This window comes from Pleurodeles waltl, chromosome 1_2 (assembly GCF_031143425.1).
Source record: "Pleurodeles waltl isolate 20211129_DDA chromosome 1_2, aPleWal1.hap1.20221129, whole genome shotgun sequence".
Taxonomy (NCBI): domain Eukaryota; kingdom Metazoa; phylum Chordata; class Amphibia; order Caudata; family Salamandridae; genus Pleurodeles; species Pleurodeles waltl.
Genome location: NC_090437.1, coordinates 888,710,011 through 888,725,564, shown reverse-complemented (window position 1 = coordinate 888,725,564; position 15,554 = coordinate 888,710,011). Strand labels below are relative to the sequence as shown.

The 15,554-nt window shown below is 43.6% G+C and overlaps 1 protein-coding gene across 2 annotated transcripts in view; it reads left to right on the top strand.

Moving 5' to 3' along the window:
- Positions 1-15,554, top strand: part of LRP2BP (LRP2 binding protein) — a 222,570-nt gene that overhangs the window by 135,322 nt on the left and 71,694 nt on the right. For both annotated transcript variants that reach the window (XM_069199666.1, XM_069199657.1), the window contains exon 7: positions 2,061-2,284. In XM_069199666.1, coding sequence (XP_069055767.1) covers positions 2,061-2,284 — 224 coding nt within the window. The remainder of the gene's footprint in view (positions 1-2,060; positions 2,285-15,554) is intronic.

Here is a 15,554-nt window from a genome sequence, read left to right as displayed (position 1 = left end):
TAAATAATACTGATAGGTGCAATGACCCTAGCACCACGGTTATGATATTAGCAATATGTCTCCCTAATACCACATGATGTATTACTCAAATATCAGCTTTAAATATACTTTGGAAATTGAGCCATTTCTCTCAAAACATCAGGTTATGAGGTCTGAAAATACACACATTTTCATCCAAAACACACACACTCGATTTTGGTATGCATATATTAATTCAGCCAAGCCAAAGCTTCTAATTTAGCAGACTGGACTGCACACCAGAGAACTACTTACAGGTAGGTGAAGAACTACTGGGAGCTGGCAGCTACTCATTGGAGAAGCCTGTTTTATAGAAACTGAGCTATTAGGGTGCATGTTTATTTTGTCAGGCTGTAACAAAGGGAGGCATAAAAACATGTGAGTACAGTGTTACCAACCTGCCTAGTAGTGAAATATGCCAGCAACTTACTGCTGCCTGCGATTTCATCCACGATCTGACACCCCTATTTATTCTACACTCAGCTCAATTGCTCTCTGTTGTGTTATTTATTATTACTAGCGATGCTGACCTCCGGTTCAGCTCCTGGATGAAGAGCTCTCCATCTTGAAGCCTTACCTCGCTCAGCTAGGTTTTATAACACTTCCTCTGCTCCGTTGAAGAGTATAGTGGGAATGGAAGGTATTATGTGCTCTGAGGGTGTGTGATGCGATGCCCCATTTACCAGGGGCGTAGCTTGGTCAGTAAGAGTCGGGGTTTGGGGGAGAGGGGGTGTTAAGCTTCAGATTTCCCAACAATCACGCTGGCATGTAATGTTAAAATACATTATACAACAAGCAGGGTGCACAAGAAGGGCTTAAGAGGCAGTGGAAAGGGAGACGATGCGGATTGGTAGGAGTAATGAGAGAAAATACAATAATTTGCATAATAACCAACATTTCTGAAGACTTTCGAAACAGAGCAGAAGACGGTGTATATGCGTTTTTGTCTGTGTGCATGTAAAAATTATTGGTGAAATCGAACAGACATCTCACCATACGCGACGGAAAGCACATCCACCCAACTATTTACTAGAAAATATACTTTTTGGGGGAGGGGGTGAAACACCCCAAACCACCCCCCAAGCTGCGCCTTCTGCCACATCGCTCCAGGCCCATCATCACCCCCTGAGACACCACCTACAATCCCCATAGAGCACCGAAATGGTGCTGTTGCCTCCCACCATCGCACTGCAGCCGTGGCAGCGGCAGGGCCTCGGCTCCTCTGCAACAAGATGTCAACACTCACCTCAGATGTCATTGACTTATCAAGGGTCACTCACCGAGCCCAGCCTCGGATAAGTGTAGGTGTGTGTACAGCCCTCTGTGACAGTCAGTAATACTATGATAACCCTCCTTGTCATCAGTTGATAACTCCACAATAGTGCAAAAACAAAAACTCACAGCGCTCTCCTATACCTTCATTAAAACCAAATAGCAGAACCACCTGACAATAAAATAGCGGCCTAGTTTGTTTCATTGTGCAATGTCCTCACCGTCAAGCAAATATATTCCATCTGAAAATAATGTGAACAGTGAAACAACTAAAACCTTTAACTACTAACATATTTCAGAAATTAGAGATGTTTACACCTTGTGCGAAATGATTGTTAGGTGTACACAAAGTGCAGCGTCTTTTGGTTAACACGTGTCTATATATTTTCCTGGTGTGAGTGTTACGTATGTGTAACAACGATTGTACTCTTTATGTCAGATAAGTGTTTTTCTCGGTGTTTCAACGTTTGAAAGAGGTGGATGGAGCGCTATAAGAAAAATATTTTTCCGCAAGTCGTGCCTCTTAATTCCAGCCTCCGGAAGCGCGTTGTGGCCCAGCCCACCTCTTGCTGGTGAGCGCATCAGCGGCCTCTTAATGATGTGATTCGCTTTCCAGATGTGCATTTGTGTAGTTATCAAATGGGAGCGATATTAATTGAAGACAATGCATTAAACAATCTGTGAGCTCGCAGCGGGGGGAAAGTTCTCTATGCATTATTGTACAGGTTAATGTGGTCACGTGATGCTAAAGAGCCTGCTCTCTCCTGCAGGCCTTCTTTTGGCATTCCGAAGCATGTGGCAATGGAAACCTAGAGTCCCAGGCAGCGCTTGGCGTCATGTACCTACACGGGCAAGGTATCAAGAAGGATTTAACATCTGCCATTGAGTGCCTAAAAGAAGCAGCAGAGCGAGGAAATGTTTACGCTCAGGGATACCTTGTGAAATTTTACTACAGTAAAAAGATGTACCGAAAAGCTGCCGAACTTGCCAAACTGTGAGTAGATGCCTTTGTCTTTCGTTTTACGTCGTGTGATGTGCATCATGCTTTTTTATTTTGAAGAAAGTTAGCAATCCCAACGGAAATGTTTTCAATTGTGTAATTCGAGCATTATGGAAAGTTACCACCGGTGCTGGTGTTAACAGTTTCATAGGGTTAAAGTGAAATGACCCTTTTATGTATCTTGTGCTGGGTGCACAAAGCATCCTGAACTCCTGTTCTTGCATGCTCAGCGATCCCGAATGCAATTATGCTTTTGGACTGCCTCCACATTCACTTTCGGGTGCTCCTTTGTTTTCTGTGTGCAGTGGTGCTTTTGGACTGCCTCCACATTCACTTTCGGGTGCTCCTTTGTTTTCTGTGTGCAGTGGTGCTTTTGGACTGCCTCCACATTCACTTTCGGGTGCTCCTTTGTTTTCTGTGTGCAGTGGTGCTTTTGGACTGCCTCCACATTCACTTTCGGGTGCTCCTTTGTTTTCTGTGTGCAGTGGTGCTTTTGGACTGCCTCCACATTCACATTCGTGTGCTCCCTTGTTTTGTGTGTGCAGTGGTGCTTTTGGACTGCCTCCACATTCACATTCGTGTGCTCCCTTGTTTTGTGTATGCAGTGGAGCTTTTGGGCTCCTCCACATTCACTATCGTGTGCTCTTTTGCTTTGTGAACTCCCAGTGCATCTATCTGGAGCATTCTCCATTCCAGTATATGTGCAGGGCTAGAACTCATCACTTTTGAGAGCAGATGGTAGACGCTGGTGCCCATCTCCTATTACTTTGCCTGAAAAGCAGCCTTTATGAGAGGGGTAAGGATAACCAGACTATGTGTTGATCGTCTTAGAGGTGTGGTGCTCCTTCTAATGCCAGAGGGAATAAGGAATATTATAGTTTAAGAATTTACAGTAGTTTAAAAGCTAACGTGGTATACTGAATTAGGAAGGCTCTGGAATTCGTTACACTGATGCTTTACAAATTATGTGTTAGGTCAGCGTTCTTATCCTGTGAACCGAGACTCCTGCGAGTTCCGCGATGCCTAATAAGAGGATTTGTGACAGCTTAGAAAAATAAATAATATTAACAGAATTATAAAGTGTATATAAATAAATAGGTAAAATGTAAAACTGATTTTTTTAAAATGTTTGTAAACATGAACGAATTTAGCTAAAAAGCATGTTGGTATTCTCAGATTTGTAGTAGCAGGGCCAGTGCATGAAACAGAATACAATATAGGTGGCCTCAATTGAATTTAGAAAAGTTCCAACCTTCCCTTTTTTGTTTTTTAATATATTTGTTTGAGAATTAAATAAAAGGTTTCTCCATTTGTGTGTTTATTTGACGGATACGTGTTTCGGTACTTGTATTGCTTTGTGGTTCTAATAATTGAAATTGCTTAAGTCAGTGTCCCCAGCTACTAGTAAAGACTCAGTGGGGGTCCTTGAATTCCAATAATGATTCAGTGGGGATCCTCGAATTCCATTAATTAAGTGACAGAAAACCAAAGGTTAAGAAAAACTTCCCTAGGAAGTCCAGACCAATGACATTTTTGTGATAAATGAGATAAACCTGTCAATCAGCAGGGGATGGTGTTCAGAGTAGAAGGTGGAGCTATGTCAATGCACAACAATACAGACAGTTCCATAATTATGCTTGAGACATGTCCGTTCACTTGTCAACTACTAAGATTATTGAAGCTTATGGATAGAGCTGATGATCTTAGTTTGTGCCCAAGGAGAATTTCTGTCTTCTACTGTGAAATAAGAGACGGTTGGGAAGATGATCAGATAGTCATTTGTTGTGAAAAATTCTTATCTCAAGTTTGGGGTAATCCAAGATTAATTTCAATTTGATATTCAACAGATTTATCATGTGTAAAGTTGAATCCAGGGGAACCAATTGAGCATATAATTGATCACTGTGGAGATGTGGATATAATGTTAGAAACTTCAAGAGAAAGGCTTAGATTAAAAAAAAAAAGTTTCTGATCTACATAAGTTCCTACACCAAAATATTGACATGCCAAGCTTTGGCAGTCTTACCTTCCAGAGCCATGTTTTTCCTCCTAAAATGAAAGGCCTGAAATTATTGTAGTAAAATAGGCCAGGGCAGCTACATGAATCATTTGGTTGAAGATATGGTGAAAAACATAAATACAGACATTGTGACGGAAAAGTACTCTGCATGATTAAAGACGTGTACCCCTGCCCTGACTGCCCAGCTGTACTGTTGTCTGGATCCCTAATGGCGATTTTTACGTCGCCTAGACAGCGCATGCGCTGTCTTTTCGATACATTTCATTTACAGCCTGTGAGCTTACAGCACTCTCATAGCTTTTCATTTGTTGTGTTCGATGTTACTTTTGAATGTTTGCTCTACGGTGGTCAGTGCATGCTAGATTGCCCTCCTTTTCGTCTTTTGAACTCTGGGAGCAAAGCCCGATTACTGTGCCCTTCCACAGCTTTGTTTGAGGGAGCTACTTTTTTTCTTTTGTTTCTGCAACTGTTACTGAGTGCAGCTTGGCTACATTCCTTTATGCAGGCAGCGTGTGATGGGTTTCTTTTCTTATCACCCTGCATTTTAATTGTTTACTTTTATTTGGTGTTTTCTACTGCACCCCGATCATGTTTGTATTTTGCTTTTTTCTAAACTAGAAATAAAGGCAGTGTAGGTGGCTTGAGTACCAAGACGGACTGTTTTACAGTAGGAGCCCGCGGCTTGGGCAGTCTCTTTTCAGGATTTTTTTAGATGAAAGTTAGCCTGCTTTCGCTGAAGGAAAAGGCTGGGATTGCATTAGTCATCTCTAAATCAGTACTGAAGTGTTTATAAAAGTTTAGATTTATATTGTTTTTGTACGAACACACTCATTGCAACACAAAAAAGGGCTCTTTTTTTATTTTTAAAGGTGCAGGGAGATTAGATGATTTGCCCACAATCGCTGGATGTTGAGCCGACGCTTAGACTCAAACTAGATTCCCCAGTTCCAAAGTCGGTGGCTCCGACCATTAGCCACACCCTCTGCCACTTATTCCATGCAGATTACCTGAACTAGCAGGGTTTGCACGGTTAGGGTATTCTTTTTTATTGTATGTAGTCAGAGTGATCGCATACAGTGGTGCTGTAACCTAAAACAGATAAGTTGAGCTTTTTACTGCAAGCAGAAATAAAGCGAGATAAGAAAGTGCGTTTTGGGTGTTCTTTATGACATATTGTTAGAACAAGAGATATCATTTACTCCACGCAATGGCAGACATGTCTTGGGTGTTCTTTATTGTACGTTGTATAGTAGAATGAACGGGATGTTGTTATTCATTTCACACAATTACAAAGGATAACATATATAGTTGGAGAGTGATTTTATTCCATGCAGTGATACAGACTCTAATCCACTGTGAATTTCACTCCACTGTAATCCACTCCATTCCACTGTAACGCATTCTACTCTAATCCACTGTAATCCAATCCACTGTAATCCACTCCAATCCAATATCCTCCAATCTACTTTAATCCACACCAGTCTGTTCCAGTCAACTGCAATCCACTTCAATCCACTATAATCCACTCCATTGTAATCCACTGTAATCACTCCTCTTTAACCCACTCCAATATAATTCATTGTAACCCATCCCACTGTAATCCACTTCAATGTAATCTACTGTAATCCAATCCAGACCACTGTAATCTGCTCCAGTGCACTGTACTGTAATCCACTTCAATCCACTGTAATCTACTCCTCTGTAATGGACTCCAATCACTCTCCGCAGTAATCCACTGTAACTCTCTCCAATCCACTGTAACACACTCTGCTTGAATCCACTCCACTGTAATCCATGCCACTGTAATCTGCTCCACTCTACTCCAGTGTAATCCAGTCCACACCACTGTAATCCAGTCCACTCCACTGTAATCCGTGCCAATGCACTCCACTGTAATATACTGTAATCCACTGCAGTCCAGTTCACTGTAACCCACTCCAATCAACTTTAATCCACTCCAATCCACTGTTACCCATTCCAGTCCACTCCACTTTAATTTAATCCACTACAATTCACTCTAAGGTAATCCAACCCAAGCACTCCATTGTAATTCACTCCACTGTAACCTGCTCCACTTTAATCCACTCTACTCTAATCTAATACACTCCAATCCACTCTAATTCACTCCACTCTAATTTACTGCACTCCATGCCATGCCACTCTACAACACTGACTTTTAGCCATGGTGAACAGCATCCACACTGGTGCACAACATGGGTAAAGCACATTGCCAAAGCCAACAGCTATTGGATAGTTGAGACCTTCAGGCTTTGGCAATGTTTGTTTGTCATGGGTGAACATGAAACACATGTGTGCTCCATCACATAGGCCTGTCTCACAGATTGTGGTCTTGTTGGACTGGGAGTGGCACCCAAGGCTCTACCCTCATAGTGGTGGGAGGCTAAAAACTGTGTTGTTTGCATATCTCCAGCTTGTGTTTACTAGCCTCTGCATCAAGTGTTATCCAATGCTTGGGGGTGCAGCTTGGTGCCAATGCAATAGGAAGCAAACCCGCCGAGCTCCTGGCTAAACTCCTCGATCCAGGCCCATTAGTCAAGACTGCGGCTGGTCTCGATTTTTAGCATTCCATGAAGGCACTTTCGAACTCTCTCCCCCACTGCACGCAGTCACCACCATCATATATAGCAGAACCGCAGCAGAAAGTTTGAGGGCAGACCACAAGTAACAAGATGGCGCCCGTCAATGGCTCGGCCTGCGGAGGTGCTGACCCCGCGATTGAGTCGGAAGGTGTGGATGGTCCTTGCGAGCAGAGCTGACTACTAGCCTTAGCTTGGGAGGATTGAATTCCCCCACCTTTGACCTGGCGCTCAGAGGGGAGCAGCCCAGAAGAAATGAACTCCGGGGGCCTTGCGTGGATGGTGGAGGCTCGGGAGCTGCCTGTCTGGCCCTTGCTTGCTCAGGTGTTTGGGGCTGGCGGCCGGTGGTACTTTATCAGCCAGCTCTTCCTTCCTGCTCACCAGAAACTGGCACCTGTTGGGGGCAGAGATTTGGCCAGGATCCGGAGCCGTCCGGGCAAGTGTGATTCCCCCGGATGACGACTGCAGATGTGGCGGCCTCTAGCCCTCACACACACAGCCTTCCATCTTGCCCCGGAGGCTTGAACAGACGCAGTGAGGGTACCTGGCCCTGGAGCACCGCTAGGAGCGATTGAGCCTCCTCCCAGTTGCCAACAGCATGAGACATGCAACCCTTCTGAGCTGCAGGCGGTGACGCTGAAGAGAAGTGCGAGCAGTTGCTAGCTTGATAATCCCCACATCCTCTGACTCATTGGCAATTGCCCAGTTAGTGGCTAGGGAAATCCACATTTTTCTGCAACCTCCTGCATGCGTGGAGCACGATTACCATCGGGCGGGCTGTTGTCTGGGGCCCTAGATGACAGAGCTGAGTCTTGTAAGACTTTCATTAAATTCTGATGGGGGGGGAATTCGGGTGGAGGGAATGGAGGGAGACTGCCTAAAATTGGGTGAACCCGAAAACCCTCTTTAGCCATTGGGAAGGGGCACACTATAGCAGAAAATGTGTCCTTACACTCCACTGTCGCCCAAGTAACCCCCCCAAGTCAAAAGGGTTCATATCTACTACAGAAGAGAATTTGGCCTAACAGGCGTCACCTTGGGCCCCCCCAACCCCACCCGAGACACCCACACTATACCTGTGCCCTCAAACTGGACCCAACTTGATGCTGCCCTTCCTACCACAGCTTCCTTATGCCACTGGTCACTGTGCACCCTACGAATCCCAGGCCGGGACGGACCCAGGGTGACACCGTGGGGATGACCCATGGGGAGTAGAACATTCCTCACTATAGTACCACTTTGTGACTTCTCGAGGATGGGAAAGTGTTAAAAAAATCAAGACAACAGAGATTCTGAAGTGGAATGGGGTGCCCTGACCAACACGTCTGAGACCATGGAGGAAACAGAGTTCGGACAAAGAGGAAAGACATGGTGCCACATTGAATACTATCCTTCCGGCCATAGCAGCATCCCGTGAAGCCCTAAAACCTAAAATTGATACCATGGTCACGGATCTGGGACTCCTCATGGATTACCATAAACGACTAACAGAGAGGGTCACAATGTCGGAACGAGTGCTGGAGGCCATACACCCAGAGGTGACTTCACTGACCACCCGGCTAACGGGCATGGAAAACAGAGTAAAAATCCTGTAGTTAAAAGTAGAAGATGCCTAGAACAGAGCCAGAAGGAATAATTATTAGACTGCCTGAACCAGTGGAGGGCACTGGAGCCGACAAGACTAAATTCTTAGAGAACTGGCTCCATACTAAATAGCACCTGAAGGCCTGTCACAGTTTTTCGCACTCGAAAGAGCCCATAGAGTTCCTTCTAGGCACCCGCCACCTGGAATGGGCCCTAGACATCAAAGACAGAGACTATATTTTGGCACAAGCCTGTCTGAAAGAAGACATCATCGTAGACAATAATAAAGTCATCCTCTTTTCCGACTTTACTAAGGTAGTGCAGCAGCAAAGAGCTTAATTTACAGAAGCCAAGGCCCAACTTAGAAAACTAGGCCTTCCCTATGCAATGTTGATCCCTGCCCGCCTAACAGTCACCCACAACGATTTGTCTCACTTCTTCACTTCCCCTCCCCAGGTCTGGAAGTGGATCAAGCAGCTCCCTCCCCAAGTGGTGGGGGGGGCCTCCCCTTGAACTCACAGCACCGTTCCCGTAAATGGCGGAAAACAAAGACAAAACCAGACAAGAGTGGTCCCCTCCCGGCTGTGCGGAGCACCAGTGAGTGGTGATGGAAGTGGCAGCCATCAGCGGGTCGAGATCACCCACCCCATTGGAAAAAGGAACTGATGACATGGTAGACTCCGACTAGGATGTGGCGTCCAATCTATCAGAGGCAACAGACACTTCCCTCCCGCAAATCACACCCAGAACAGCGGAAAAAATGATCTGACCCAGCTATGGGCCGGGAAACAGCGGGTGTGGGGGAAGTGAGGGGAGGGTTATATGCTCCACACGGGGAGAGTGAGGAGGACTGATATTGCCTAGTTCTGCACAATAACGGAAACTGATGCTTCCCCGGTGGGGTGTTGGCTAATTTCTTTTTCGAATTTAATAATTTTTAGGGTTTTCTGAATTGGATACTCACCCCCAATAGATGATGGGCCATAATTGTCATATAATCTAGATACATTTAGTATAATTGACACCAGTTCAAAATGGCCGACGCCTTAATCCATTATGGCGAATATTTCAATGGTACTATGGTTGCAATAGCAACGGGTATGTTTCCTGTGTGTTATTCATCACAGATTACCTTTCTCTTCTTATCTTGTAGGGCTTTATTAAAATCGTTTTCAAGCCCCAACAATGTCTTATCAATATTCCTCCTTGTTTTGCCACCATCTACGTTATTGATTACATCCTTCTAAGATGGCTGACTCCCCATTTTAAAATGATCAGGTTTTCGTGGCTCTTCCTATGTCATGTTAATATAACATGGCATAGTCTGTAAGCTTTATACTTTAGGGCTTTATTATAAGAATGTCTTAGGCTCCATTGGTTCTCAGTATAGTTGACACCAGTTCAAAATGGCCGACGTATTTATGCAATATGAAGAGTAATTTTATCGTATAATAGTCGCTATAGCAATTTATATGCATCTTGGGTCCTGTTTCGTATAGAGTATCAGTTTCTTTTTACTTTTTAGGGCTTTATCAAAACTCCTTTTAAGCCCGTATAATGCTAGATGGATCCTATACATCTGTTTATAGAATGGATGACACCATTAAAAAATGTTTACCTAAGATGGCGACTATTCTTATTCCAGAACGGTTCCCAAAGCAATGAGTATGCCACCTGTGTCAAATAATCTCGTTATCTAGATTGCCCAGGGTTTAAAAGCGGATGTCAAGCTGGGCTCAGTTTACTTTCTTTGCCGACCGGGACGGACATGGCTGATCCCTTATGTTATGGGGTTAGCGGTTACTAATTGATTGCAATTTCACGTGCTTCACGGACCTTTCAGGCAGTATTATCGATGACTAGGCATCTAAATGTAAATATACCGCAAATGCCTACACTGTTTTGTAGTATGCCTATTAATTTCCTCTCCCACTGGGATTGTTTTGTAGTAATAACACAAATTGATGGCATATTAGTACATGTGTCGTGTTAGAATTTATAAATATATGTTTTTGTCTAAGCACTTCTAGGTTTGTGGGGCTTTGGTTTATGAGCTGTGGTTTTTTGTAAAATAGAAATAGCTATATTTATATATCTATTCTTAAAGCCTTTGGTTATTATCTTTAGAGTGCAATTTCTTGTGTTTTTTTTCAAATTATATTATGGGCTCTTTTGGTAGTCTTTCTTTGTGGCATTTTTGGCCATTTATGTAGGGCTATTTGTTTATGGAGTTTGTTGACCTCTCTTTAAATTCTCCATCTTTTGAACATTTTGAAAATATTAAATTTATGTGTGGGTAGTCGATAATTTTGGTTGTTACTCGTTTCTCAATCCGTGGGATATTACATAGTGTTGTCATTCTTTTTAGTAATAATAGGTTGGACATTTAATTCCAATAATATGGAAAGACAATCAATTTAAAGACCATGCAAATATAAGCCCTGAAGAAGTCCTTTTGTGTAGGACGAAACGCGTTGGCTGATTGCTCGTTTGTTCAAGAAAAAGCAATAATAAAAAATGAAGATTTTTAAAAGACAACGTTGTGTTACTGGACTTTACTGACTTTGCGCAGTGGTGCACTATCCATATCTCTTTGACACCTGATTATTGCACGACCCTGATAAGGTTGAGAGTAGCCTACCCTGATTCTGTTTGCTGCCTGGATAATGGGTAGCGAAGCCGGGGGTCTCCTGCAAACAACACCCCCCCCACCGAATATCTCATAGAGCTGTCCTTTTAAATCCTAAAATATCTGTTTATGTGACTGAAAAAAAGGTACAAAAGGCGTCCTGTAGTGTCACTTAAGTGAGTAGTTTATAATACTATTTAAGGCAGCAGGAGAGAGACTTCTGAGACCTGCCCATTGTTTTCTACAACAGCCCATGTGGTATGGAGCTATTCCTCACGTGTAATGAGACTTCCAAAAGCAAGCAAGTAGCACTTAAGTTGGACAAAACTGTGATCTTCTGACCAGGTCCGTATTCATAAATGCCTCAATACAGTGAGGCCTGGCTGGCGGGGGGAGCAAAACACACAGCATGCAGGCCGCACATGTTACATACAGCATTATTTATAGCAGAATCTTCCGGGCGACATCAAACAGAGTGGACCTCCGCAGGTCATAGGTGCGCCATCTTAGTTTTGTATCCGGCCTCTGCATCTGATCCAGCAGTCAGGGAGACAGGGCTGCCGATCGCCTCCACACGCGTGCCGATTACCGCATCTAGGACACCAAGCTGTCCTTCGTTCTGGCACGTTGAAGTAGGCAAACGTATGCCATGGTCAAAAGCCGCTTGAGCTCGGCACTCCAGCTCTAGGTGTCCATTCCCATTGGGCATAAGCACGCCCCCCTGCAAATGTAGCATTAACATGAAAGTGGAATTAGAGAAATACAAAAGTCTGTCGATCCTTCATGATCCACACCGCTGCCATCCTGAACATTCCATTATTCTGACCTGGACGTGTGTGTCTGTCCTTTGTATTTCTGACTGTGGAACTTTCCAACCCCCTGGCTGAGGTTTGGGGAACTACCTCGCCTCCTAGCTGTGTTGAAAAACAAACTAAGTGGAAATCCCCATGTGTTAAGCCACTAAGGTGCAGGTAATGGTGAAAAAAGAGAAAAACAACAGTATTTGACTGGTACACCCAACCCAACATATTTAGAACATAGTACATTAGCCTCCACCAACTCATCTGAAGGCCCATATCCCATTGCAGCACAGGCTATGGAGCCACACACTGCCCCTTCTGCTGTTCCACAACTGAGACAGGCCCCACATACATTGCCTGTGTCCTTCTAGCAGTATTAAATACCTGTTCCTTAATTGACTTGTTCTACAGGCTGAGACCATATGTATATCACTTTGCAGCTGGTGAATCTGTTGGGGCTGGGCAAGCAGCAGGGATTTGGCCCTTGTTTACATTCTCTGAAAGTGCTACCTTACCTTGTATATCTTTTCTGTAATATTTTAGTTGTGCTTGCACCCTAATTATTATATTTTTAGAATTGGCGACCAATTAGTTCACTGCTGCATTTTGCTTTTAAGATCACATCATTAAATATTTATTTTTATTCTAAAGCTTTATACAATCATGTTATATTGGTCCCCACAACCCAGCAGAGATGGCATTTTTGCTTGTCCTGCAATGTCTTACTAAATAGTGTAATAATCTCAAGGGTCCCAGTTAGGTTTTGGTTAAGTATATAAGGTTGTGGCTTTTACTATGCATTGTTCTTCGGCTAAATGAGATCATTGTTTTGAGAGGAGACCCTTTTATCAATAATGGAGGTCTTGAACTGTATCCTGATTTTTTTTTCTATTAATAAAGATGCACCTAGTGCAACGTGTATGTCCAGACATGGCTCCCAATAGGCCCCTAAGCCATAGGATTCAAGCTGAAACAGGCTGCTTCGTCTCGGAGGTGACGTGGCGGCATAGCAGTTCGGGTTGGACTGTCCGCTTTTTGGGTCTGTCACGGCTGATTTACATATAGTTGGTCCGTTTCTGTAGTAGCACAGTTAGCAATAAAATATGGATAGGAATGAGGCCCAGAATAACTGTAAATGCCTGCTACAAACATTTCCTTTTCGTCTTTCTCAATGAGACGCTGTAGGTGTGATGAATATGTTCAGACGTGGATCCCATAGCTCACTAGTGGGGTTTAATCAGTGAGTTGCAACACATTGATTAGGCTCAGCAGCGCCGATGTATGTCCGTGTTTGCTCAGGTGCGTAACACAGGTCTCCCCTACACCCAATGAGCCCATGGCTAACGAATATCTGTGAGATATGGGAGACTCATAGGCCCCTCTTCACATTATCCAGGGGGCCCAATTACTTTGTGTTAGCCACTGTATTTGTTATGTTACCTTGCAGAGATGTAGCATAGTGATTCAGGCTGGATTGTCTCTCTTGGGGCAGGGCCATAACTGATTTACATTTAGTTGGTCCTCATCTGTAGTGGAGCAGTGAGCCAAAAAAACAATGAACTCAAATTCAGCTCTGATTAGCTGAGGTTAAGAAAAGCATTTCATCCATTACTTTTTTGTTTTTTTTCCAAATGTAAGGCAGCAAAGGTTAAACCGCTTTGGAGAAATGTAATCACACCTTGTGCAGTTTTTAACCGGGCCACTCTGTACTTGGGTTGGCCTGTTAGCAAAGTGCTGCAGCTTTCATTTCTAGACATGCATTTGTGAAACAGCTAGCTCACTTTTGGTGCTGTGCTGTATTTTAGTAGAGGAGAGTGATTTCGACCATGTTGCTGGAATGGTGTACTCACTAGACGTTTTGGTTAATCTGTGTTGAATTCAGGAGTGATTAGGTATCAGATTGATTGTAGAAGGCAAGTGGTCCCTTCAAATTTCACATTCTTCCCTTTATGTTCGACCTCTTGTGCCATCCCGCGTTGGCTGTATTTTAGGTAGGGGTTCGTCTTCTTGACTGGAGAGTATGGTTTATTGGCGACTATGTCAAGGATTAATTGACTTTGGTAGTGATTTTGTGATGGTGTACAGACCAAGGTTGGTTCCATGTTTGCCCTGTTTATTCTGGAGTCATAAGATAATTGATAGTAGAATGTGAAGTACCAGTCTTTGACTATCTCACACTTTCAAGGCTGTGTACTCTCTCAGTGTGAAAATCAATTCGACAGGGGTTATCTGTTGGGCCAGCAGAGTGTGCATTTGAGAAAGGACCAGGTCATTTTTCAGTTCCTAGGTTAACAGATGGTAGGTTGTTTGAACTTATGACCAGACCACTGATTAGGATACACAGCTACCTGCTGTGGTTATGGAATTGTATGTGTGTATGGGTGGAAATGCAGTACTGTGGTATTCGGAGGCCCATGATGCTGGTGGGATATGGTTCTGGTCATAATTTGTGTGGATTGGTTAGAAGTCTGTGTTGCAGAGGTGGCCCTTTTATGGTCCACCGCCAATATGGGTAGGTTAGGGCTTTCTGCTAACAGAACGTGTATTTGTAAAGTATATGTCCATCCCCTGGGGCATCTTGGCTATGAATAAAAGATAGAATACATTTTTGGGCTTCAGAAGGATGAAAGGCTGAGTAAACTTGTGGGAATTTTAAATTGTCAACGTTAGGTCAAACACAGGTCCCTGGAGTGGATGCTTTTGTCCACTGAACTACCAGTCCTGGACAAGGCGTTGAGAGCGGACATTTGATCCAGCAGATGTGTTGTTGACTTTTGGAGTGACAGATAAGGGCCCCTTTCTTTTTGTCTGTAGTCAGCATCAGGTGGGAAGGGTAGATGGGCAACGGGAAGGAGACTGGGCATTTTATGAAGACGTTGAAGTTATACTGAGGCATTTGTGAGGGCAACTGTAGTGATTCCCAGAATAAGATGTTCATAACATTTGTGTGTTTTACAAATTTGAGAGCTTGTAACCTCTGATTAAATTGTCATCATTTGTTTCAGTCATTACTATAAAATTTGCAAAGAAGCTTACCGTACTATCGGAAATGTCACTGTTGGTGAATGAGCTTGTGGGCTTCTACTCTTATCAGATTTAAACAGACAGTATACAACTATGTTTGGAAAACTGCTATTTTGAAAAGCGGATCCAGTCTGGCTTTGCATATTTTAATGAAGCGAACATGGTGCCTGGTAATAGTCAGTGGGTAATTTCTTAGCCCACTGTTTCTGAAAATATGACATTGTCACTAAATTTATGTTTTGACTACATAATATTATGGTAGTCGTAATTTAGGAGGTGAGACCTGAGCATCTCAGTATGATTACTGGTTTGGGATCCCAAGAACAAGGGGTATCTTAACTTTGCACACCTCTTCTATGTTGTGTTGGCACTTTTGATGTTTTTTGACATTCCCTAGCATATGTTCTTTCTTTTTATTGAAACCTGTAGCTGCATACATGAGATAGGACCCCTTCAGACTGAATTACTCGGGCACTGTTTGTGGCCCTGAAATGGACATAAACCTCAAGTAACCCCTTTTCCCTTCCTGAACTGCCCACCTCTTCAAAATCCTATTGTGTTTTGCACCGCTTCTTCAAGTTCAACCCTCCCATACAGCTGCTGCTGTATA